The sequence below is a fragment of the Dermacentor albipictus genome, chromosome 7, assembly GCF_038994185.2.
Source record: "Dermacentor albipictus isolate Rhodes 1998 colony chromosome 7, USDA_Dalb.pri_finalv2, whole genome shotgun sequence".
Lineage (NCBI taxonomy): Eukaryota > Metazoa > Arthropoda > Arachnida > Ixodida > Ixodidae > Dermacentor > Dermacentor albipictus.
In genome coordinates this window covers 65,446,515-65,470,191 of record NC_091827.1, presented here as the reverse complement: position 1 = coordinate 65,470,191, position 23,677 = coordinate 65,446,515, and the positions used below count along the sequence as shown (strand labels likewise).

General features: G+C 46.5%; 1 protein-coding gene across 8 annotated transcripts in view; it reads left to right on the top strand.

Moving 5' to 3' along the window:
• The window catches only part of Atg2 (Autophagy-related 2), a 108,649-nt gene that overhangs the window by 66,763 nt on the left and 18,209 nt on the right, over positions 1-23,677 (top strand). For 6 of the 8 annotated variants that reach the window (XM_065455875.1, XM_065455871.1, XM_065455876.1 and 3 more), the window contains 12 exons: positions 3,144-3,310; positions 3,799-3,986; positions 5,642-5,734; positions 6,538-6,611; positions 8,907-8,974; positions 12,399-12,428; positions 13,310-13,450; positions 14,189-14,342; positions 15,281-15,573; positions 16,523-16,730; positions 18,376-18,433; positions 22,702-22,885. In XM_065455875.1, the coding sequence (XP_065311947.1) occupies positions 3,144-3,310; positions 3,799-3,986; positions 5,642-5,734; positions 6,538-6,611; positions 8,907-8,974; positions 12,399-12,428; positions 13,310-13,450; positions 14,189-14,342; positions 15,281-15,573; positions 16,523-16,730; positions 18,376-18,433; positions 22,702-22,885 (1,658 nt within the window). The remainder of the gene's footprint in view (positions 1-3,143; positions 3,311-3,798; positions 3,987-5,641; positions 5,735-6,537; positions 6,612-8,906; positions 8,975-12,398; positions 12,429-13,309; positions 13,451-14,188; positions 14,343-15,280; positions 15,574-16,522; positions 16,731-18,375; positions 18,434-22,701; positions 22,886-23,677) is intronic. The other 2 variants (XM_065455874.1, XM_065455872.1) reach the window with 2 other exon arrangements.

Sequence of the window (23,677 nt, the reverse complement as noted above, 5' to 3'; positions counted from 1 at the left end):
CAAGCCTCAGTGCACTACAAATAGTTTACTATAACAGTTGTTCTAAAACCCAGTTTTGATTCCCTGGAAGTCTACACTTCAGGACGCTGTGAGGCAGAAAGGGGTCACATGTGAGCGGAACATTTTGGTGCTCTCTCTGGCTCGCTCGGTTGTCCGATGTGCTCATACTCCTTGCTTGGCCCAATATAGCAAAAATTGAGCGAGCTGGAGTGAGCATCAGGAAATGGGTTGCTGCATTATTTGGTGTGTGGGGTCTGATGTGGGGATTCTCACACCGTACTCTTGGGACAAAGGAACGACAACACAGTAGTGCAAACAATCACAAGGGCATTTATTGCACCTTTCATACATCAATGCCTGCTAGCCGAGTTGCTATCCACAAAACATGCCGATGGGCGCGCGACAAATCTAGAAGTCCGACTCACCGCGTCCTCGCGAGCGAATATGTTCGCCCCATGCTGGATCCCAACGCCTGGTCGTTCGCGTGTATAGTCACGCGAATCGTGGCGCGTTCGAAGGCGGCCACGCGAGGCGGTCTCGCAGATGCATCGGTCGCCGCGTGCGCGGAATGTCCGCGCTGTTCGGCGACCCGCCGGGGAAGAGGGTTGCTGCACGTGCAGCACGTCTGTCCAGCTGGCTGTCTCGAACCCAAGAGAGAGCGCCTCGTCTTTCCCGAACCCAAGTAACCGCGCAGCGGCGCGACGCTCGCGCCATCTCTCGGACTGCGCTTCAACCACGTCGACCGCGCTGACGTCACGCAGGCCACGTGGCGAAGCGGGACCACAGGAGACGCGCTATGCGGGAAAAACATCAGGGGAGGCGCGAGGGTCGCGCATCCCCACATCCCCCCAACCTTAAATCACTTCTTATTTCAGCGAAACCTGACACGGTCTAACATTAACCCGTGCTTCGCGAACAGGGTGATACATGCAACAGTGGTCGCGCTGAGGAAATGTCCACACGCTGTCCATAGCATGCGAGCCGACATTGTCCTTGGGTGCACCGCTGGCGTCCGCCGGTCACAGCAGCGGCTTTGCAGCCTCGACGGCACGATCCCAGGCCAGGACTCCGGAGACGACGACACAGTAGTCGGTACGAGCAAGCGTCGCTCGCGCCGACTCGCCCTGCTGGCAGGAGCCACAGTAGCTGTCGTTGACCGCCGGCTCTTTTGTCCGCCGCCGAGGGTTGTGAGCTGGATACAGGAGGCCGCCGAAGTCGCCGCGCCGAACTGGCCACAGCCTCACCATCGCCCAGGGTGGCTCGATCGTAGTCCGGGGCAGCAGCGCAGACGATGTGCAGGTGACGGCAAACCAGGGGTGACTCCAGTCACACTGCGTAAACTCAACACACTCGGCAAACACTAAAGTAGTGCAAGGGAGAGGAAGTCTGCATGCGCATCGCCCACGTGGTGCGATGTTCAACTCGGCTAGCAAAAGATCGGGCAGCTACTCAGATGCTAAGTTCACGTGAACGAAGCTCGCTTCCTTGAGTCGAACGAGTAATTTCAATTCGTGCGAGGCTAACTAGAATGAGGTAAGCAAAGTGCAACACCTCAACGCCACGGTCCACCAGGTTGTGTCCCTCCACGTGCGACAGGCAGCTTCGTAAAGCCTTAGGCCTAAAGTGTCGCTACCCTGACAACAATCGGCATCCAAAAAAAGAAACAACACCCAAGATGGGCGCAAAACCGGCAGCCGCGAGGAGACGTCAGCTCCGTGAGGTGGTCCTACTCCGCTCGGTGCACACAGCATCCGAGTTGACGGCGCCCACCATCCCAGACGGTGTCGGAGCGCCCGGTGCCAGGCCGCAATACCAGTCAGCCCGTAGTGGCACCCGTGGCCCGCGGCCACCCGGCTCCCAGAGCCGCGACTTCATCCGAGTCAAAGAGATAGAATAAGCTATTTACATAGGAAATTCGGACCATCCACAAGGCTTCCATACTCACTCGCTTCAGGCTTGCCACTGCTCCGCGGGCGCTCAGCCTCGCTCTCCCAGGATGCAGACCACGTGGCTCTCGTACCAACGAATGCCATTAAAAAAAACACTTGCGAAAAGGCTTAGTATGTTGACATGTTCAAACACACTACAGCCACCGCCGCCTCGCTCAAGAAAGCACGCCGCTGACGCTAGTGATCAAAATTCACGCTAGGCCTACGCTTCGGTTCAAACAAAGGTCTCGAACGAAGCAAAACTGTTAAAATTATCGTCCGATGCCCCAAGAGCCCCACGTTGGGCGCCAGATGTGGGGTCTGATGTGGGGGATTCTCACACCGTACTCTTGGGACAAAGGAATGAAAACACAGTAGTGCAAACAATCACAAGGGCATTTATTGCACCTTTCATACATCAATGCCTGCTAGCCGAGTTGCTATCCACAAAACATGCCGATGGGCGCACGACAAATCTAGAAGTCCGACTCACCGCGTCCTCGCGAGCGAATATGTTCGCCCCATGCTGGATCTCAACGCCTGGTCGTTCGCGTGTATAGTCACACGAATCGTGGCGCGTTCGAAGGCGGCCACGCGAGGCGGTCTCGCAGATGCATCGGTCGCCGCGCACGCGGAATGTCCGCGCTGTTCGGCGACCCGCCGGGGAAGAGGGTTGCTGCACGTGCAGCACGTCTGTCCAGCTGGCTGTCTCGAACCCAAGAGAGAGCGCCTCGTCTTTCCCGAACCCAAGTAACCGCGCAGCGGCGCGACGCTCGCGCCATCTCTCGGACTGCGCTTCAACCACATCGACCGTGCTGACGTCACGCAGGCCACGCGGCGAAGCGGGACCACAGGAGACGCGCTATGCGGGAAAAACATCAGGAGAGGCGCGAGGGTCGCGCATCCCCACAGGTGTTAGGCCATTTTTCTCCATTAATTCCCTCGACCGTGGCCGTGCACATCGATGGCACAGAAAGCCATGAAAGCGTTACTGCAGTATCTCAAGTCTACAGGTCTTGGTGACCGCTTGTAGACTTGACGCACACCTGATGTGTGCAAAATCGTGCTCTTTTTTTCATGCCTATATATGCCTAGGCTAGCAAACCAGACTGCATCTGGTTAACCTCTCTGCCTATTCTCTCTTCTGTATCTCTCCCTCTCTCTCTTCACCATTAATCTTACTTTTTCCTTTATTTTTTATTGTGTGTGTTTCAGGACAAGCGTGCTCCCAATGGGAGTGTACACTGCTACCTGTCCTGTACAGGTCAGGTGACGGCTTGGCATCCATGAAGCCACCGTCTTTCTTGGGCTCCGAGGTGGAAACTGCCGACATGTTCTCGCTAGTCATCGAAACCCGTGCAGACCCATCGCAAGGCGTCAAGGTGAGACATTAGTTTTTCACGACGTTCCTTGGACATGGCTTGATGCCGGCACCTCGCAAGATACCCTGAGAGAACATGGTTGTTCAACTATTCAGTTAATCATTGCAACCGAGAGTAGAGGGGTCAACATGGTTACGCATGCACAAGGGCATGTTCTTTTTAGGTTTTTGACGAAAGCAAAATGTTAGCAGAAGAGAATACTAGAATATTAATGTAACATCAAATGCCAGGTGAGCTCACTTACCTGTGTTTGGTCACAGCTGCGGCGGTCGCATTTTGATTGCAGTTGAAAAGTAAGAACGTTTGTCAATACTTCGATTTAGGTGCACGTTGAAGACCCCCAGCTGGTCAGTATCGGTCCAGGGCCACCCCCGCCGCTATGGCACCTGTTGCTACATGTTTACTAATTTTGCAGACAGAATGTTTATTCATACCGTGCCTGTGAGCCTTTCTTTCTTTTTTTTGACACTTGTTTGCCCTTTCTGCAGACAATCAAGGTCGCAGTGGGTGTTAGTGACACCACGCTGAGGCACCGCATGGCACCACTACGGCGCAGCTGGGTCAAGCAGTTCGTCGACTTCTTCGACGTTGTCGACGAGGAAGTTCTGGGCTACCAGCCGCTCGGCGTGGTCACCGAGTTCCACCTTACCCTCTCCAGCTGTGCCATTGACTACAGGTTCGAATATTTGCCCTTGCATGCTTTTGGAATGGTAGCTCTCTTGAGGCACAACTGATTGGTTGTTTCGAAGCGCTCGGGCGGTGCTGCCGACATACTGAATGCCCTCAAGCCGTATGAAGAGAATGAGCAGGTCTAGTAGCTGATATGGTCTGGCTTCACTATTCACATTGAATTCCGAGAAGAACCCCAGGTGATCGCGAGAAGAAAAAAATTGGAGCTCTCCACTACGAGGTCCCTCATAGCTCAGCATTGCTTTGGAACGCTAACAGTCCATGTAGTATCGGTCATGTTCTAGGATCTAAGTTTATATAATTTGGAAAGCAGAACATTTTGTGTTGAAAGGGATTAAAAGAACTTTGGGTTTCTGCCGTAGTTAATCTCCTCCGTGTGTGTGCAATGAATTACGGTTTCTGGAATCGCCTGGGTCCTCGGCTTGTAATTCTGTGTGCCTGTGTGGAGCCTTATTTGGCCTTATCCAACCAGTATACAAAGTACCACTGTGTAAATGAGTTACCATTAACAGGAGGAAAGTTCGACAGATCGATGGAAAATGGTCGCAAGAATAGTCTTTATTTAGTACCTTATAAATCAGTGTAAAGGCCGGACCTCCAGCTTGGTAGCCAAAAATTTGGTGGGGCCGGGGGAGGGGAAATCAAATCGAGAAGCAATTGGGTTTTATGCACTGATGCTGCATATGTCAACAAAATTTTTTGCACAGCATATTTTTGTGGGTTGCTGCGAGATGGTGAGAGCTGTTTTGTTCTGTTTTGACCTTTGACATCCGGGGTGCTGCCACGACCGGCCCCTCCGCGGCAGTGTGCAAGTTGCTGGCGCCATCTTTTCTTTGTCAGCTGCCGGGAGTTTGCGACGGAGAGGAAGTGTTTGGTGGCATGCAACACTACATTTAATAAAGCCCAATGTGGTTACGTATGCCGAGGAGCATGGCAAGCAAGCAGACGGCCACAACGATGGTGGCGTGTGGTGGCGTCGGAACAAATTGTTAAGAGCTTTAAATTAACAGATCTCCAGTGCCACGGATGAGCTAATCCACTAATGTGCCGGCAAACCGAGAGGCAAACAGCCGTGGCACTTGTAGCGAATGCAAGTAGCCAAGTGTGCGGCATGCATGAATGAATTAATTCATCATAAAAAGGATAGCATTCAATTTTGTGGCGGTGGGTGATCAGAGGTTACCCGTCTGAAAAATTGGACCAAATGGCCCGATCCTGTGTAAGGCCTGCACCTCGTCAAATTCTCTAAGAAAAAAAAAAGTCTTCCTTACAACGAATATATACGGTAAACTCGTCAGTTGAGCGACTATCTCTCAGTGGCAGTCAGTGGCAGTGGCATGCCATTGTGCTTTGACAGATGGTGGCTGCTAGTTCTGTGATTGAGCACATCATGTGGACTTGCTTTAGCACATTTTCGGATAGTAAATGTACAGAGTGCCTTTTACATTAGTTTCAACTTTCCAGTGTCTGCATACGTATCTGTGCATAGTTCTGTTACGTTGTTGTTGCTTTGGGTGTAAATTTAGGTAGGACACAAGTGATTTATTTTTCCTGAATTGGTGTTTCGAGTGGACAAATAAGGCACGCAAGAACGTGCGCACGTGTGGATTGAGCGTCCCGTGATTTCGTGCTGTGTTGCAGGCCCTTGCACATCCCCTACCAGACGCTAGTGTCGTTGGAGAGCTTTAGTATATCAAGCAACATCACTGCCAATACAACCACCTCACAGCTCAGGTGAGGCGTTTTTTACTTTTCTGTGCCTAGTTTTTTCACTGTGCTCAACCTAATCTCACCAGTCGAGCAGGGATTGTCATGCATTGAGAAACTGGACTGCATTCACTCGTCAGTTCACTGAACCTCGCAGTTGTCTCGTTTATTGAGTGCAATTTAAACTTGGCTGGTCACTTCTGAGCCTTCTGGAGTGCTTCTGCAGCATGCTCATATGTTCAGGCAGCTCAAACCGTGAGCTTGAAACACTGTTCATCTGTTTAGTCCCCAGTGTGGAGCTCAAGCTCAGACCACTGAGAAACTCTCAGCTTGTTGGTGGAAACGCTACTAAGATCCGAGTTCTGGTCCCATCGTGGTGGACAGCTGGACTAAGATCTAGCCGAGTTCTAGGGGTAGTAATGTGTGCACACGTGTGTGCGTTTGTCATGTTTGTTTGCAACAGAATCAGTGCCGATATGTTTCTGCTTTCACTTTGCGATTGCACCAGTGGACAGCTGAACAACACATTCGAGCAGAGTTTCCCTAGCTCATTTGGAGTGCCAGTTTGAACTAGTTCAATGTGCAGTTAGCTTGCGAGATTGTGATTTGGTGTGTACCCACTCCTGCTTCTAACATGCAGTGTGTGAAAGTGAAGATGACAGGAACAAGCTCAGGTGTATGATGCTACAATACACTTAGCGCCAGACTAAAACTTCAGGCAGCTTATCTTCAGAATCAAACTTAAATGTTATGTCGTCTGTTTTACTCCTTCACTTTTGTGTTTATGTATTTCTTTCGTTTGCCAATGTTTATCCTTTTCTCATTTGAAGAATCATCGCAGAGGAAGTCTTCCTCTACATCTCTGACAAGGTGTCCAAGGATGACCCGCCTGACTTGTCCAATGGTAGCGTGGAAATTTTTACTCCCCCAGTTGCATTAAATTTCGTTACGTGTCTGCTGACAAGATTCGGAACTGCCAAGACACAGCAGGAGGTTCCACTGTGTAAAAAATTACTTGCAAGGTCTCCTTTATGAGAAAAATATGGGCTAATGAAAATTAACAAACTGAGCAGTCTGTTGCTTTGAAAGTAGTTTAACAGGAAACACTTGTTAGACATGTTATCCTTCCCCTTCTCTCGATGACTACTGACTCTCGAGATACACATACAGTTTGTGGTAACACATTGAATGCACTACGAAATTATGTTATGGCTGCGCATATGAACTAGTATTGCTTTAATTTAGTCTTTGGCAGAATATAGCAAATAACATTGCCTTGTTTCTGTAATGAAATTGCTGCAATCTTTGAGGTATACGTATTTGCAGAACAGGTTTTGCATAGTGTCAAGTTTATTTTAAGGAGGAAGCCTTTCTTTTTTTTTTATTTAACAGCCTATGAGCAGTATTTATTGCTTGTGAAATGTGACTTGAAAGAAACGGTAGCAATGGCCCTTGTGTCTGCCACTTCGGAGTTCATACATTTAGGTTTACTTGAGGCATCGTAGCTTGTGTATAAATATTTCACCATCGTTTTCATCTCGCGACAGTCTTCGTCGACGTTGTCAGGCCGTCACCCTTGTGCCAAAGTAGGTAGTTATCTGTGTCATGTTGTCGGGACATCATCATTGTGCTGTTAATTGACTTCTGTAGTGAATGACTCGTGGCTGCCATAGGTTCTGCTTTTCACTGTGTCAGTCGCGTTGGTCATTGTTGCACTGCATCGCCAGTCGACCAATCCCATGCAAGTTTCCCTACATCACCACAGCCGCGAGCAATGCCAGGGATGTTATTCCTTAGCTAACTGAATAGCAACCATGGCAGAAGGCATACAGCTATTATTTTCATTTTCTTTTATGGCAAAGTGTGAAGATCCCAAAATTAGGAGAGGATAAGATTCTACTCTTGACAAATGAGAACAACTTGTATAAAAGCAACCCACCCATGCCCTGATGGTCCGCTGGCTAGAAAACGTCAGTGCAGTTGGCCTCTGCTGTCAACTCAAGGTTGTACTAAGCACTAACAAAATGATAGCAGTGGCTAAACAGATGCGTGTTCACTAAGTGCCTCATGAGATCAGTCTAGTAGATGACTGCAGTGTGTATTAAGTGCCGACAGCCTTAAGTTCAGTACAAGCTCGGTTGACAAAAATGCATTATGTATGCCTGCCTTATGGGCCTTCACGCTCTGAAATATAATTCCCAAGAGGCACGGATATTGAAAGTTCACCTCCGCTGTGACATCAGGGAAATGAGCGAACGTAATTGGCCGGCACGGCACGTCTATGGAGATTCCCTTTGCGCTGGCAGTGGTGTGTTTGCAACTGCCTTCTTATGTTGCCACTGACGACAAATGCAGAACCTGCTATTTCGCGCATGCACATACCAGAATGGCTTAACCCGTTCAGATGCTGTGTACACAATTGTGCATGTGAAAATTGTGCTTCAACAACAAAAGCGTTGATGAAGGTAATATTTAAAATGCATCGCATGCATCTTGAAACACTTCTGATTGGAATTGTGCTGCAAGTTTGAATAACATTTGCCAACTGTTTTAGTAAGAACAAGTGGTAAGGTAGACGGTTGGGTATTTATGTGCATCAGGTTAGTTTCTCTCATTGTTTTTCATAATGTGTTGCACCAGGCAAAATTTTCCAAGTGGCTGTATTGGTGCTTTTCATAGCTGATGCTCCAGTAGCGAGTTTCCGCATGGAGTCCACATTCTGTCACCTTGACAAAACTCGCTAAAGGATTGAAAATTCTTTATCTATTGTGCAACTGTATATTTTTTAAGATTCTGAAGATTTAAGAAATGTGGTGAAAGTAAGTTGTAAATCAACAAAATTAATTGTCGCCTGAAAGGGTTAATGGCCATAGCGTTGTACTGCTAAGCTTGAGGTCGAGGTACAATCCCAGCTGCGGTGGTCAAATTTTGATGTGGGGTGAAATTTGAAAAGAAAACTTTATTTAGGTGCAACAAGCAGTCAAAATTAATCGCTGTGGCGATGTTTTGACGGAATAATCACTGCTATGGCATGCCTCATAATCAGTGCTGGCTTATGGAATGCTGGAATTGAATATTAATTATTCTTCATTGCTGTCACTTGTATTTCCTGCTGTGTTGAAAAGTGTTATTCTGTGTTTTTTGTTCTTTTCCCTTTAGTCCTTTCGCTAAGTCTCCTTTGCCCTCTTTTTACTCTTAGGTTATGTCTGTGTGGCGGACACGGACTTGTTCGACATTTCCGCTCGTACGACTGATGTGCCAGGACAGGTGAGTGCGCGCGTTCCATCTCTCGTCTTCGCTTGTTTTCATCGCAGCCATTAGAGTATGCGAGTGCTGCCACTGCAAACGTGCCTGGTTATTGCTTTTTTTTTTAACCTGCTTGACTTGATTAGCGGGGACTCATTGCAACGTCGTTGTATAGCATGCCTTATAGGGCCACGTAATGTCCACGTAATGTGGCGATTCACTTACTTTAAAGCAGTTTTACTTTTGCTCCCCCCCCCCCTACCCCCCAACTTTCTGCAAAAGAGTCAAGTAAAGTAGACCGATCCCCTAGATACTTTTCCTGACTGGGGCTCGCATTAAAAAAATCTATATATGTGTGCTACAAATTTTTGTAAGAGTTGGTGCCAACCAGTTGGAATGTTGCACGTATCATTAGCAAAGGTGGCTGGCCATAGGCAAACAGCTGTTGCATATGAAAGACTTCGTCAACTTGGCTGCAGAAGTTAAGTGTCAATCATGGCGCAAGATATATACACTCTTTAGTTGTGGACATGTCACAATAAATGCTATTGCGAGCATGTTCAGATAATCTCTCTTCACGCTGCTTTTAAACAGGCTGATGATTGCAGTGTGATCTAATGAAAAATTGCTGCAACATACCAGTGAAAAGTAGAGTGAAAAGAAATGTTACCAAGGCAACTGGCAGACATGCAGTCTGCTCGCTTAGTGTGCACAAGACCGGCATGAATATTTCTGCCTTTTCCATGGCAGGATGCTAAGGGTTACTCGCAGGATACATTTGAATAGCGGGCCAAAATTAAGTACTATTTAGTAGCTTCTAAAGTAGTTCTTTTGGTGACCTCACACAACACCATGGGCAGGCAACAAAGGTTCAACAGAGGAACCGAGTCATGTCATTTCATTCGATGCACAGAACAAGAGCGTGCAGAGAATGATGCCAGAACGGCAGACATTTCCCATAGAAAAGCATTGCCGCCTCTCACGTGATGGACCTATGATCGGCGAGCTGTCTCGTGGTACCTTTTCGAAACAGAGGATAGTGTCTTTCCCACAAGGTGCTCTGTCCACACTTAAAGAGCATGTCTTACACCGTGGCTTTGGTGCAGCAAGTTGGCTGTCGCAGGCCACTGTGATTTACAGTAATAGCTCGTTAACTTGAAGTAGTAAAAACCGTGAAAAATTACAAGATAAGCAGATTTTCGAGATAAGCAAAGTTGTGCAAATTGCCATGAAAAATCAAGTTCTTTCCAAATAAATAGCTACTTACCAGCTCTTCAACGTCAGCTTCTAATCTTGCTTTTGGTAAAGGTTTGAAAGGTTTTGCAGCACTACCATTTCATGTAGCAGAAAAAGCTGCGTAGTGCTGGTCTGCTTTGCGGTTGTATTCGGGCCTAGGAAGGCGTCCTCTAGCTGCTTGACACATCGCACGAACCTATCTTCCCCGCCGCTGCACTCAACCTTATTTCGCAGCAAGCGCAGCAAATTCCTCGTTTCGGCAGATGTCAGCACCTCTCGAGCTTGTTTTTCGTCGTTGCCATCGTCTTCGCCGTCCCATCCGTTAGCGGCCATTTCAACAATTTCGGCGTCCGTAAGTTGTGCTGTCACTGGCACATCCTGCTCGCATGTGCTTTGCCAATTATCAGTAAAGGCAGCTTTTCATCACCTGTTGCATTGGCTCCGAAAAAGACCGTTACTCTCTCCTTCCGCGTCTTCCTTCCTGAGCATGGTACACCCTTCAGTTTGAAAGCGTGACTCGGCAACATCTTGTAAAAGAGCCCTGCTTCGTCAAGGTTAAAGATGTTTCTGTCGGCGTAACTTGTTTGCAACTCAGTGAGCCCGCTGCTGGGCCAATTGTCCGCGGTGGCTGCGTCGACAGTGCTGCTCTCGCTGTGCACATATTTGGACACCGCACTGTTCCTTTTTTTTAGGCGGTCAAACCAGCCGCTGCATATGCAAATCGCATGCGCTGCACAAAGTGAACAAGACAAACTGCGCCAAGCGTGCTATTGCAGGGCCTGCCTCTGTGCATGTTTGTACTGTCGCAAGATGTGCCACAAGGTTGCTTGACAAAGTAGATGTGCCTCTATGCTCCGACTTTGCGTTCAGGGAAAGCATCGGCTCTGTGGTAGGCGCGGCTAAAGGGGAAAAACGAATCAAGGGAATTCAGGTGCGACCGCATCGCGCGAATCTTGTGAAATGGTTCGGTGGTGGAATCTTCGTTCCACTCTCAGTCAAGATTTCGAGATATCCCTAGTGTGGCCCAAAAGTACTTCGAGATATAGGGCAACAAATACATGGGACGTATAGGAAATGGTTTGGTGCCGCGGAAAGTCTCGGCTTCGCTTATTTTTCTAGATGCGCGAGTTCGAGTTAACGAGGTATTACTGTACCGTATTTACTGAAATCTAGGCTGGCTTGATTCTAAGCCGACCCCCGATCTTCCGAAGCCAGAAAAAAATGAAAGGACTTACCTCGAATGTAGTCCGAACAAAAAATGTGGGGAGAGCGTTCACAAAATGAAAACGGCATTTATTTAATATGAACATACTGAGCAAGCTCGCGTCCGCGTGCCCATGCATGCGCAGTCAGTGCAGCACGTCTCGGTGAACAGCTCCTGTCTGTTACCGCACACTTATTTTCCTTGTCACTGTGATCTCCTCATTGTGGCACACGCAAAAAGTGTCCCCCATTGCTCCCTCCTACGACGGAGGTTTTTCTCATCGATGCTGAAGTCCCGGCCGGCTTGAACGTTTGACTATACTTCTGTGCTAGCACAGCTTTTCGTTTGAAAGTGGCACTACAGGGGCATTGCCTGTTTGGTGCCATTACGATAATGCCACGCTGTGGGCCATGCTGCACGCGGATATGACACAGGTCAAAATAATGACGTCGCTTGTGTTCTTCAGTTGGCTACTGGCACGGCCATTAGTGCCAGTGATAATGACTTTTCTCCATGGTGCTAGATATGCACCATATTTATCATTTTGAATTACAACCTGGCACGTTTTAATATCCTCGAACCTAAGACCCTAGAGTTTGGCATATGATTATTTGAAAAGAACTATCAGCCTAGATTCGAATAAATATGGTAGTTGCAGCGGTATTCACTGGTGCTTGTTGTCACATATTAGAGGCAGTCCTTTGGGCCCGTGGCCCACCAGCCGGCAAACACTGCAAGCACAGCTTTTCTCCAGTCAGTTAACCTACCAGTTTACTTCTATGCATAACAACCGAGATGGCCAACAATTCAGTCTTGCAGCATTGCGATGTCACACGGTGCACTTCGGTTACACATGGGCAACTGTTGCAATGACTTCAAACAGTCGTCATGTTGTAGAAATGCGTGAACGAGCTGTGATGTTCATTGACGGGCATGTTGTAGCGCTGTTGTGGCAAAACGCCGTGAAGTGACATTTCCTTTGAATTTGTCTTTTGAACTTCCCAGTTTTTAGGACCTTCTCGCGGACCAAATCACGTAAGCAAAATCCACCAGTGCGTGGGACTATCCGTCGTTTGCAAACCGCGCGGCATAATCTTATAGTATGTGAGTACAGTGCAATCTCGTTAAACTGTACCCGCTTAAGCCGTAGTTTCTTATTAAACGTAGTTGAGACAAATCTCCAACTCGGTTACCCTTTAATTAATGCATTTATTACCCACTTAATCTGTTAAGCCATAGCGATATATTGTGTAGCTGTCGGTTAACATATACTGTTCCCTTTTTTTTGCACCATTTCATTGCACCATTTGCAGTTTAATTTCGTATGCCACATGTAGGGAGGCTCCAGTAATATTTATTCACTTTTGTTGAGTAACAGATTGCCGAATTCAGAACCCCACTTATGATTTGCGATTGTCTTGATTTGTGACACAGACCAGGGTGAATGCTGTTCTAAAACACTCTAGAAGTGAGGAAGAAAGACAAGCATGTGAATTTGGTCGCCCACATTAGTACCGAGTATGGACGTAAAGCGTGGTTTGGCAAAGCCAGGATTCTAGGCAGGTCTGCAAGCAACACAGCTCGGTTGTCTTTGAAAGCTCTTTATTAACAAGCATTCCACTATCGGTACAAGCAAGGCGTTGAGTGTATTGAACAAGGCTGAGTTTTTTAATGCTTGTATTTGACGTGTGTGGTAGCTCTTTGTATGTCCTTGCACATTCATATGAAGTATCATGACACATGCGCTCGAATGAGCTTATATATTGATGGTCTGTTCATAGAAATAAAGTGTTTTTCCTCATCTGTTCCCCGTGTCTGTGTTCAAATTTTTTTCTATAGGTTTTCCAGTCTCCGTGATAGACCAGCCAACCCAACAGTCAGTCCCGTGTTTTTAATGGCACTCTATCCATTTCTAGCGAGTGTCCATCAAGATGAAGGCCTCGAACAACATCACCAACTTGAGGACTTGCGTGGACTCCTGCCAGGCACTGCAGGCTCTGCTGACGTACCTCGCGAGCGACGGAGACCTTGTGGGCAATCCAAGCCCCCCACCTGAGGTGGGCAGACCAATTTTGTTGCTATACCGCCTGCTGCTTTGCTGCAGGCATGAGTGTGCTGCGTTTGAAGTGCACTATTGGCACTGATTGAAATGCAAATGGCAAAGCGCGTGGTTATTGCACGGCTTACCAAAAACCAGTAGGCCTGAGACGTCATGGCCGACTCTGACCTCTTGCAAGCAATGTGCTTGCGATGCGTAGGAGCTCATCAGGAATAGACCCTGGTGGTGTCACAAACAGGCTCTGACATGTCGCGAGTAGTAGTTACGAAACGGTCAGTCGATCATGTATAGAGATCATTGTGTCGCAAACATTGCATTGCTTGTGACAGATCAGAGTTGGTCACAAATTCTTGTGCCCATTGCTTCCTGCTATGCTGCAGAAAAGCCAAGCACCCTGCTGGTTGCATTTTGGTTGGTGCCAATGGGACAGTGGAGTGTATGCATGGGAAATGGGTTAGGACAGGCCTTCTTGTTAGCCCAGATGATAGAACGATCCCCCCCAGGAGAAACAGCATTCCTGGTTCTGCAGACCAGGGCAAATTTTTCGTCTGTGAGGCTTCAAGGTTTACTTCACGAGAATGCTGAAGTGGCTTCGTTTTTTAACTATTTTAGTGGGTAGATCACAGTTTTTCTTTACATAAAACTTCCTCCATTTGCAAACTTCAACAAAAGTTGTTTGAATAATAAGCAGCTACATACACACAGTGCAAAATAATTTCCTCCTCCTGCCATTCAGCCAAGCTCTTGCGGTGGTGGCGGCTCTGGCCCCGTCCTCGTCGAGCATCTCGGCAGTGTCACCGGGATGATGGCGGACCACTTCCAGACCCTCGTGGCCGAAGCCATGCGCGAGTCTAGCAGCTCCTCATCAAGTTCACAAGGGCCAAACACTGGTGAGCTTTTCCTCCACATTTTCTGCATGTCATAGAAATTCTGAAGAGCTACCAAAATAGATTCTTGGTGTCACCACCACCAGCAGTTCCTTCACTTCTGTAGCAACTTTGATTTCATGGTTTGTTGCTACGGCAACCCTAGGCTTAGTTTGAAGCCAGGCAGGGAAACAGTGATTGACAGTGATTTCGAGGTTCTGCTTTGATGGTCCTTTGCGACTTTTTTTTTCCAAATTGGTTTTAAATTATGCATGCGCACAGTATAGTTAGTGTGTTTCATTTTGTTTTGTTTTAGCATGGCCGCACTGTTTACAAGATCTGTCATTCAGTTCCTTTGAAATTGCTTTTGAATTCTGTTAATTTGGATTTGCCCATTGTATTCCCAAGCATCGCTCATGTACTTCACTAGAATTTTTGTTCTTACTGTTAATGCTTGGACTTCTGCAATCGTTGAAGTAACATTTATCGAAAACCTCCATGCAGTTCAACTGAAGCAGCTATGCGGCATGCATGAGGTAGCTAGCGCGGTGTATGCTTAGCTGGACGTACAAAAACTTCAAGAGCTGAAGGAACCTGTAACAGCCGCCACTGTCAAAATGCTTATCAGCACACTTTGGAATGTGAATTTAAGTGCACATACTAAAAAAAAAAAAAAAACTCTTGGTATTCTTACAGGAAGCATTTTACCTGTGGTTAAGTTTACACGGGGTGACAAAACTTCATGAGACGAAATGCAAGAACACCCATGCGCTTACATTTAGGTGCACACGAAAGAACCCTAGAACACCATAATTAAATTTTTTTTAGGAGAGCTTCATGAAAACAACAGTAACAAACTGCATAGAAAATTGTCATGTAGTAAAAGCAAAAAGTTCTGCACTGCTATTGTCGTTTGCATTCTTTTCAAAGAACTCTGGGCACTGTTTTACATTCCTGTGCAGAGGATGATTCGCCGGCTTCTTTCATCCAAGCAGAGAACGAGGACGACAGTGACGATGCGTTTCGGGATGCGAGGTGCGACGACGAGTTCCGCCATGATGCCGACAACCTGCGGAATGTGCGGCGTGACGTCGATTTTTCGCCAGTTGCGCACGTGAATGAAGTCGACAACCTCCGGACGAGCACCACATCCTCGCGAAGTCGTGCGGAGTCCAACAGGACATCGGCGATTGAGTCTTCGTACTCTGACGAGGAATTCTGCATCCTGGAAGATGACCCTGGCGTGGGCATTTTGGTAAGTGCGTTACGAGTTGGTTTTCCTTATTGATGTTGGTCCTTCGAAGGGGCACTGTGTTGAACACTGCATGCTTAGTTTTACTGTAGTAGCAGTTGAGGGCTCGGTACTGGGTTGACATTATCTGTTTCTCCTGTCCATCCATTCGTTCAGCTCTTGGTTAACACTTGTTGCCGATGGGTGACGATATTGGCCGTTCAAACATTGTGACGAACATGCAGGACACATTCACGGATTATTTATGGTTCAAAAATAAAAACATGCGACAACCGTTTGATTAGCTCGAAAGGCACTGCTTCGGGCAGGGTGACGAAGATTTAGTGTGAAGATTGGTGTATCGAAGACATAGTGAAGGTGCGAGGGACATGTGACAATTGTCTGCATTAAAAAAACTTTTGTGTGTCTGATTTCTCGTTTGCATGTAAACGCCGTTTATGGCGCGGTGCCTAGAGCGGTAGCCTTATGATTGGCGTGTGCTGCATTACAGTGTGTGGAGTGGTGCGGGAGGAAAATTGCTTGTCTGTGTGTAATGTGAGCTCCTCCTCAATGGCGATGTCCTTCGAGATTAAATGCAACACCGAAACGGAGCGAAGCAAGGCCACAAACAGAGGCTACTTGGTTCCTTAGGAAATTCGTGTTATTGTGTGCAGTTATCTCTGTGACAATTGTTTTTTGTTTTTTTCTCTCTCCGGTTTGTTGTAATTGGGAGTGCGGCGTTATATGCAGGATACGGTACTTTTTCCATCTTAACTTATTTTATGTTGGGCTGTGGTGTCCTGTGAAAGCACTGATTTGTATGTTTAGCTTTATTTTTACCTTTGCTTTTGCTTCAGGAACCTGTAGCTTTGGGAGAAAATGCTCAAGGCCCTTTTAAATGTCGGCCCATGCTAGCTGGTCTAGATCAGTGTGACGAAGCGGCCAACGGACTTTGCACGTCTTCTTTTCGCAGCCTCGCAGCGGTGAACCCCAGATTCGCGTGCTAGTCTCGGAGCCGCTCGAGATACACGAGAACTACTTCTCGACTTCTGCTCGCAACACGGACCAGCTGCGAGCTCCGCGCAACTTTCCCGAGCCCGTACAGAAGTACACGCTGCGGGAGATGACCCTGGTCTGGCACATGTACGGCGGCTGCGACTTCGAGAGCAGCATCACTCCGAGTGAGTCGTGCCTCCTCAGCTGAACTGTTTGCGTCTGCTGCCATTTGTGCAATAGGAGCCAGCTGTTGGCTACAGTTCAGAAAAATTTTTATAAGTCGCTGCTTGCTGTGTATTGCTTGCTTTTTTTCTTCTGACTCCTGATTGCATTTTAGTCAGTGTCAGTAGTGCAGTCAATTGCTGCAAAAGTGTTTGAGGAAGTCGTAATGTTGTCCTAGTGTGTAATGTATGATTCTCTATAGCTCCGGTTAGTCCTTGAGATATTTGCCAGCTCTACGCATGGCCAGCTGACATGAGGGTTGAGATGGTGGTTATTTTTGGTGGTTTAAGCTGTCGCATCAGCATTGCTCCTCGTTTTCACAAGTTGTATTGGTGAGCAGAACAAAACAAGGCATGAACAGAGGGTGAATGAAGTAGAATGCTGACTGTATTCATGGGAACTGAATTTCAGGGAAAGTACCATTTCGATCTGTAATGACACTAAGGTGGGCTTGCCACTTTCGCTTGGCATTGACTGTTTACTGTGCTACTACAACAACATTTTCTCTGCTGTAGCTGTTTGCATGCTATTGTTCACAAGCTTGCATCAGTGTTGAAAGCACATGCATAAAGAAGCCGCATCACTTTGATTCACTATGACTGACTACTGGTTCACTGGTGTTTCTTGCAGTGAATTCGTAGCATTGACAATCCTGCATGTGCACTTGTCCTTGTTGCAATTTACTATAATGGTGAAATTATCCATGAAAGACTGTCTTCCAACTTTTCCCCACTAGTGATGACACCTTACACCGAGTGCTTGTATTGTGCTTGGATTATGGGAATCCAAATCTGCCCCAAGGGAAAGGCAGTGTTTTATGTTGATTCGCAGAAGTTGTTGTTCGTAATTGGCATACCGTTCTAGTTGGGTTTGTGCCCCAATGTCGTAGCAGGACAAAAATCTATCCACCGATGAGAGGATTGATGAGCCGAAATCACGATCACACGTGTTGAGCTCATTCTAAATGCCACAGACTAACAGAGCTATTATCAATTCGCTACAACCAAGTGCTCTATTGTTATGTCTTCTTTGTGGTGTTTTCTTTGCACTCAACGCACTCCATTACAGTAATGATCCCCTACCAGCTCAACTCTTTCCACAGTGCCGTAGTGGCTATAACGTTGCGCTGCTAAGCACGAGGTTGCGAGATAGAATCCTTGCCGCAGCAGCTGCATTTCGATGGGGGCAAAATGCAGAAATGCCTGTGTACCTTGCCTTATTTTAATGATAAAGAACCCCAGGCTCCATTAATTATTCCCATTAAAATATCCAGAGTCCCTCACTGCAGCATGCCTCATTATCATATCTGGTTCTTGCACGTAAAAACCACAGAATTAAATTTTTTTTTATTGCTTAAATATCATGTAGTTTTGAAATACGTGCTTTATCTGAAATGACCGGTGGAAAATTGTGAAGGTGCTCCGAATTAACCAGTGGGGAAAAGTTGGGTGCAAAGCGAAAGGACTTTCCCTAGCTCAATGAGCGAGATTCAACTTAAGGCAATTCCCTTACCAAGTTATATCTGAAGTCTAGCCGTAAATTGTAACCGAACGAAGAGAACAAGTGCTCAACAGCAGTTGCCATTTTGTGTTTTCCCCTCCCGCTCAGACGCATCCAGGCCTGCCGAGAAAAGCACTGGTCACTGGGACGACGGAGCCGAAGAATGGTACGTCCTGCAAGGCATTCGGTGTCTGACTGCTTGCATGGAAACAAGTCAGATGATGCAATTTCTTTGCAAAATACATTTGTTATGTCTCATATTTTTTTATGCGCTAAGATCAGCAAGAAACTTGCTATATCTATGCTCGTTAAATCAAGGCTTGACTGTACCACACTTTCTTTTGCACACAAGTTAAACTTTGATACCTACAAAGGTAAAGCGAGCTGTGAATTGCTTTATAAATGCCTAGAATTGTTACTTAAATGAGAATGATTTTCCTACTGCTGTAATCTAGTAAACACAATGTGCATTCAGCGTATCAACTTAAGCATTGGAAAGTGTGGAAGAAAATGTTACTGCATCAAATCTTTTGCCAGGGTGTGTTGTAATATACCGTATTTACTCGCATAATGATCGCACTCGCGTAATGATCGCGCCCCTGAATTTTGTCGTTAAAATTAGATTTTTTTATTTCTCGTGTAATGATCGCACCCTGAACTTGCCGCAGCGATATGTCGTGTGCCAAGTCTAGTTAATAATGATCGCGCTTACCACCTGTTGTATGCTACGCGAACGACTCTTCAACCAAGCGATCTGCACGCACCAAACATTCTTAAGTAGATGCCTCATTTCATCCCTTTCCGCACTTCCGTGACAAAAAGAGGTACAACCAAACTTGCCTTTATTATGTGTAGGCTTTATAATGGTTGTGTTCAACAGCAAAAAAGGCATCTTTCGGTTCTTCTCATCTGCACTTGTGGGCACGCAACAAATTGCGAGCGGCAACGATAGTAGCCACGTTTACACTGATACATTAAAAGTGTACCCTATTCATACGCCGACGCTTGCAACACAGCTAAGATATTCACCCACCCTTAGCGGAAACGTGCTATATTAGGATAGTAGTGAAGACAGATGCCGCAGTTTCCGCAGCATGCCGGCCATGTGTTTCTGTGTCACTGGCAGCTAAGCGCGTCCATCTGTTTCTGTCCCCTCAAAGTGGACATGGCTAAGTTATTGCCGCAAACTTGCCGATATTAACGAATTATTAATTACTGATACGGAAGAAACTGTTTCAATGCACGTAATGTACTCACCAGAAAAGAAAAAAAAAAGAACGCGTTCGGCGTGTTCGGCTTGCTCCGCCGGCCGCCATTTTTGTTTTGGTGTCCCGCACCAACGCGGGACACCAGCATCCCGCAGCAAACGCGGGATGAAAAAAATTAATTTTTTCGCGGGAAATTTAACCCACGTAATGATCGCACCCCTGAATTTGCGTCAAATTTTCTGACAAAAAAGTGTGATCATTATGCGAGTAAATACGGTAATCATTGTAACTACTGCCGTTACCATCATGGTCATCGTCATGATCTAGCTTATGTTGGTTTGCTATTTCCAAAAGACATGCATTGTTTTTGAAGTAACCTTGAGATTCAGAAACAGTTTTTAAAGGGACACTAAAGGATAACGCTAATCAAGTTAGGCTGATTTTTTAAAACTGCAATTTCTATTGACTTGGGAAATAGGTGGGACAAAATGAAGGCCAAGCTTCTGTTTCTTTGGTTTCTTCAGAATTTTATGAAGTCCATCTTTCAGAGTTGAAAATGTCAAAATTTATGCTTCACAACAAGCTTTTATGGAAACTTCGGGGAAGCGTGTTTTTACACCGATTCTTGTGGTTAGGCACAGCCATTTTGCTGCTGACGTAAAAATTTACTAATCCAGCCTAACTTGACCCCTTTCATGCCACACTATTCCAAATTCTGACCAAAAATGGCTAAATTATTTTCAGACCCCAGTTACCAAAATGATTTACTTCCTAAAAAAAATTGCTTCTGCTTGTGCTGCCCACGGATTGTGGGCTGCCATCTTTCAAAAGCAATACAAAGCATCGAGACAAAACTAAGCTCTCCCATGGCATTGCTAGAAAGTGAAAAGTGCCGTCGGCGAACTGAGTTTGTCCTTAGCCATGTTTTACTAGAAATGCGTGGATGAACCCAGCTCGTGCAAGGCACAAAAGGGGTTATTTCTCTTCAGTGTCTCTTTAAATAAAGGTCCTCATCCAGTTATTGGCTACACGATGTCCCCTGTTGGGATAAGATACTGAGATAAGTTTCAGAGTGCACTCCAATCCCCCCTGTACTGCGCCTTCCGCACCCATCCTGCTTCTGTGAATTCCCTGACCTTCTCTGTCCATACACTTTTCTGGCAGTTCCAGCTGTGTTGACTTTTCTTGGTCTATTGGTCCCGGTTGTGTTGTCTATTCTGTGCTTCACAAGCTGTGCCCAGATCCATTTTTTCCTGTTGGTTCTTTCCATGGCCAGAGAGGCTGCGTTTTGGTAGGGGCAGTATGCAATAAATGCTCATGTGCCTGCACTGGTTGAGGGAAAAATTTTATTCACAAGAAAGGCGGGGAGGTTGGCCTCAACTGGTTGAAATTAAGTATGGCACCTTTCATAGCCATTGTATTTCTATGACACAGTAGAACCTTGTTTATACATCTCGGGAAAACGCGACAAAAGAACATACTAACTGGGAAAATGAACAACCCGAATCACTACAAAAAATCTGGCAGACTCAACTGCAGTTGACATTCATGAATAAGTGTTGCTCAAATCGTTGCAGCACGAGACACCGACATGCGCCAAGCTGATGGGGTCCGAGCAACCCGAAGCGCACGCTGTCGTTTTTGCAGCTTTGGCAAGCTTACATTTTGTCTCCCCAAATTTGGCCCGGGTAGGCAGCTTCTTTGAGCAGGGCATTTCGGTGGGCAGTTGTGATGTGCCCACATAGCGCTAATTGCTGCTGCACGAAATGCCGACGTACGTCTAGCCGGTGGGGCCCAAGCGACTCAAAATGCAAGTCATTTTCCTATTTTATAGTGGCCTAAGATAGTGACGGGATGCCGAAAGAAAATTGAGCTGGTGGTCTACAGCGGATTACGATGCCTGTGACCCTGTTAGAATGAAACGATGCTAATTTCACGGCACCTGCAACAGGGAAGGATGGCATTTGAGTTATCACCTATTAAAAGCGTGCAGTACGCTTTCAATGGCACCAGGCCCCTATTGTACGGTATGGTATAGTATGGTATGGCCCTGCAGATCGTGAGTCTTCACAAAGCGGGCATCTCCCATGTGGGAACCAGAAGGCCGAGCCTCTCGGCCGCATTGTGGGCCTGCTGGACAGCCCAGAGTTGGTCAGCCAGAAGAGGGCTGTGGAGAACCGCCTCCCATCTGGCTGAGCTGTTATCTATGATAGAACTAGGCCCCCATCGCTGTGAAACAGATAAAGATCCTCATCGCAGTTGGGTTGGTGGCAATAGCCGTGAATTCGATGTGCCAAAACCCAAGAGGAGATTTGCTGGTACCGAAATGGGAAACTGAGTGCATGCCGGCGTTTTCACAGCAGACGGGCAAGTATTGTTAGAGTGCTGCTGTTGTGAGTGGCTACTGTTCCTGAATCACGTGCCTTACCCCGTTTCTTGTTTACATGGGATCTAGCGGCCAGAAAATGTATCATGCGATCGCAGTTTGGTGATGTACTGAACTTTGGTGGCCAAAAGATTGTGTTTTCGGGGAACATATGAACCGGTAAACAAAGAAACTGTATTGTAGCTGTATTGGGTTATTATTTGTGTTCTCAATAAGCAAATGTTGGCACCGGAAAATTATACATAGTGGGATCGTATCAACGAGGTTCTACTGTACTTTATAGGATATTATACTTGGTCAGTCAGTCAGTTATCACCATTCCAGCTTGACTGGTCTTTGCTCTCTGAATCATGCTGCTTTCTTTTTATCCAGTAGTATTTCAGCCAAGACATAGTTATTCTTAAAAACAGTGCAATACAGGCATTTGCTAATGCGAATATAACATTATTAATCACTGTTTAAGTTATGGAGGTTTGACACTTAGCTTTTTGATTAATAGCATTCAAGAGCATGATTCAGTTGCAGAATTGAAACCAGTCAATGGTGAAAGCATGTTCACTTAGCAGGTATTCAGAGCCTGTGGCACCAGTTTCTTGATATTGATCTACAAACATGCTGCGAAATGCATTGGTGTTCTAATTGTTTTGTGAGAAAGCATTGCTTGCACATTTTGGGACTTCTGTTAAGAGGGGGCATCAACCAATCAATCAATGAAACACTGCGTTCCTTCCTACCACTTGTTGTCGTCTTGTCAGTTTCCTTTCAAGGTTTTCATTACTACCCTCATCATCATCACCATCCCCTCACCGCTTGTGCAGCATGTCGCTCTGTCGATTTCAGCTACGCAAATGTTGTTCTGGAGCCTGTTATCGGCAATGCGAGCTACAGCAGGGATGGTCCGCCAGCCATCGAGTTGCTGCCGTTCAAGCCGCAGTCCCCGCCGCAGACTCCCCGGCACCGAAGGGCTCGAAAGGGCGGTCCTGGCAGGTGTGAGGACGTGCTCATGGAACTGCACATGAACAAGGTGTTTGAGCAAAAACCATTCATACTTGCTGCATCTGGGGCCATGTGCTCAACCGAACACGCCTGCCGGCATGTTACAGTGTGCGATTACATTTGCTATGCTTTCTGCTTGTGATCCTCTGCTTCTGCTGCATCCAGCAGTGTTACCTTTTCCACCCCCCATGCAAGTCACATTTGCAGGGATTGTAAGGATTACCCGATTTTTCGGGATTCTTGTTTACTGGCTCCCTGGAATGACAGCTGCAATGATGAAATAGGCCTGCATAACGTGCAGGATTTGAGGCTTGAATTTAACACATATTTTTGTTTTAGCTGTTAACATGCTAAACAATGATCAGCTGAAAAACGTCTCCATTTTTAGTGATTAGATGCTGTTCTGCATTCAATTATGCAAATGCAAGCATTTTCTGTAACTTTGCTTGACCCTGTTTCCTCATTTTGTAATTTTCAGCAATCAATTTCGCAATGAGCGCACTCAGTCATGTGGATTTGTCCCACTTTTGCATGGGTTCACTGTCTTTGATAACATTCTTTCTGCTCTCTGGTATCACATGATCATCCATGCTTGAGCTTCTTGGCCTTTATCTTGTTCTCCAGCACGCTTTGCCGCTTTCTCTTCGAAGAGCTTTGTTTTTGCTTCTTTGATCTTTGCGACGTTCTCCTTGCCTGTGCATTTTTCTCTGGTCAAGCCTTCTCTGCCTTTCCTCTTGTAACCTTGGTTGTGCTCCTCAATCTTTTGTTTATTTATTCATGCGTGGCACACTTTCCTGGGGCTATCTATCTATATGTGTGT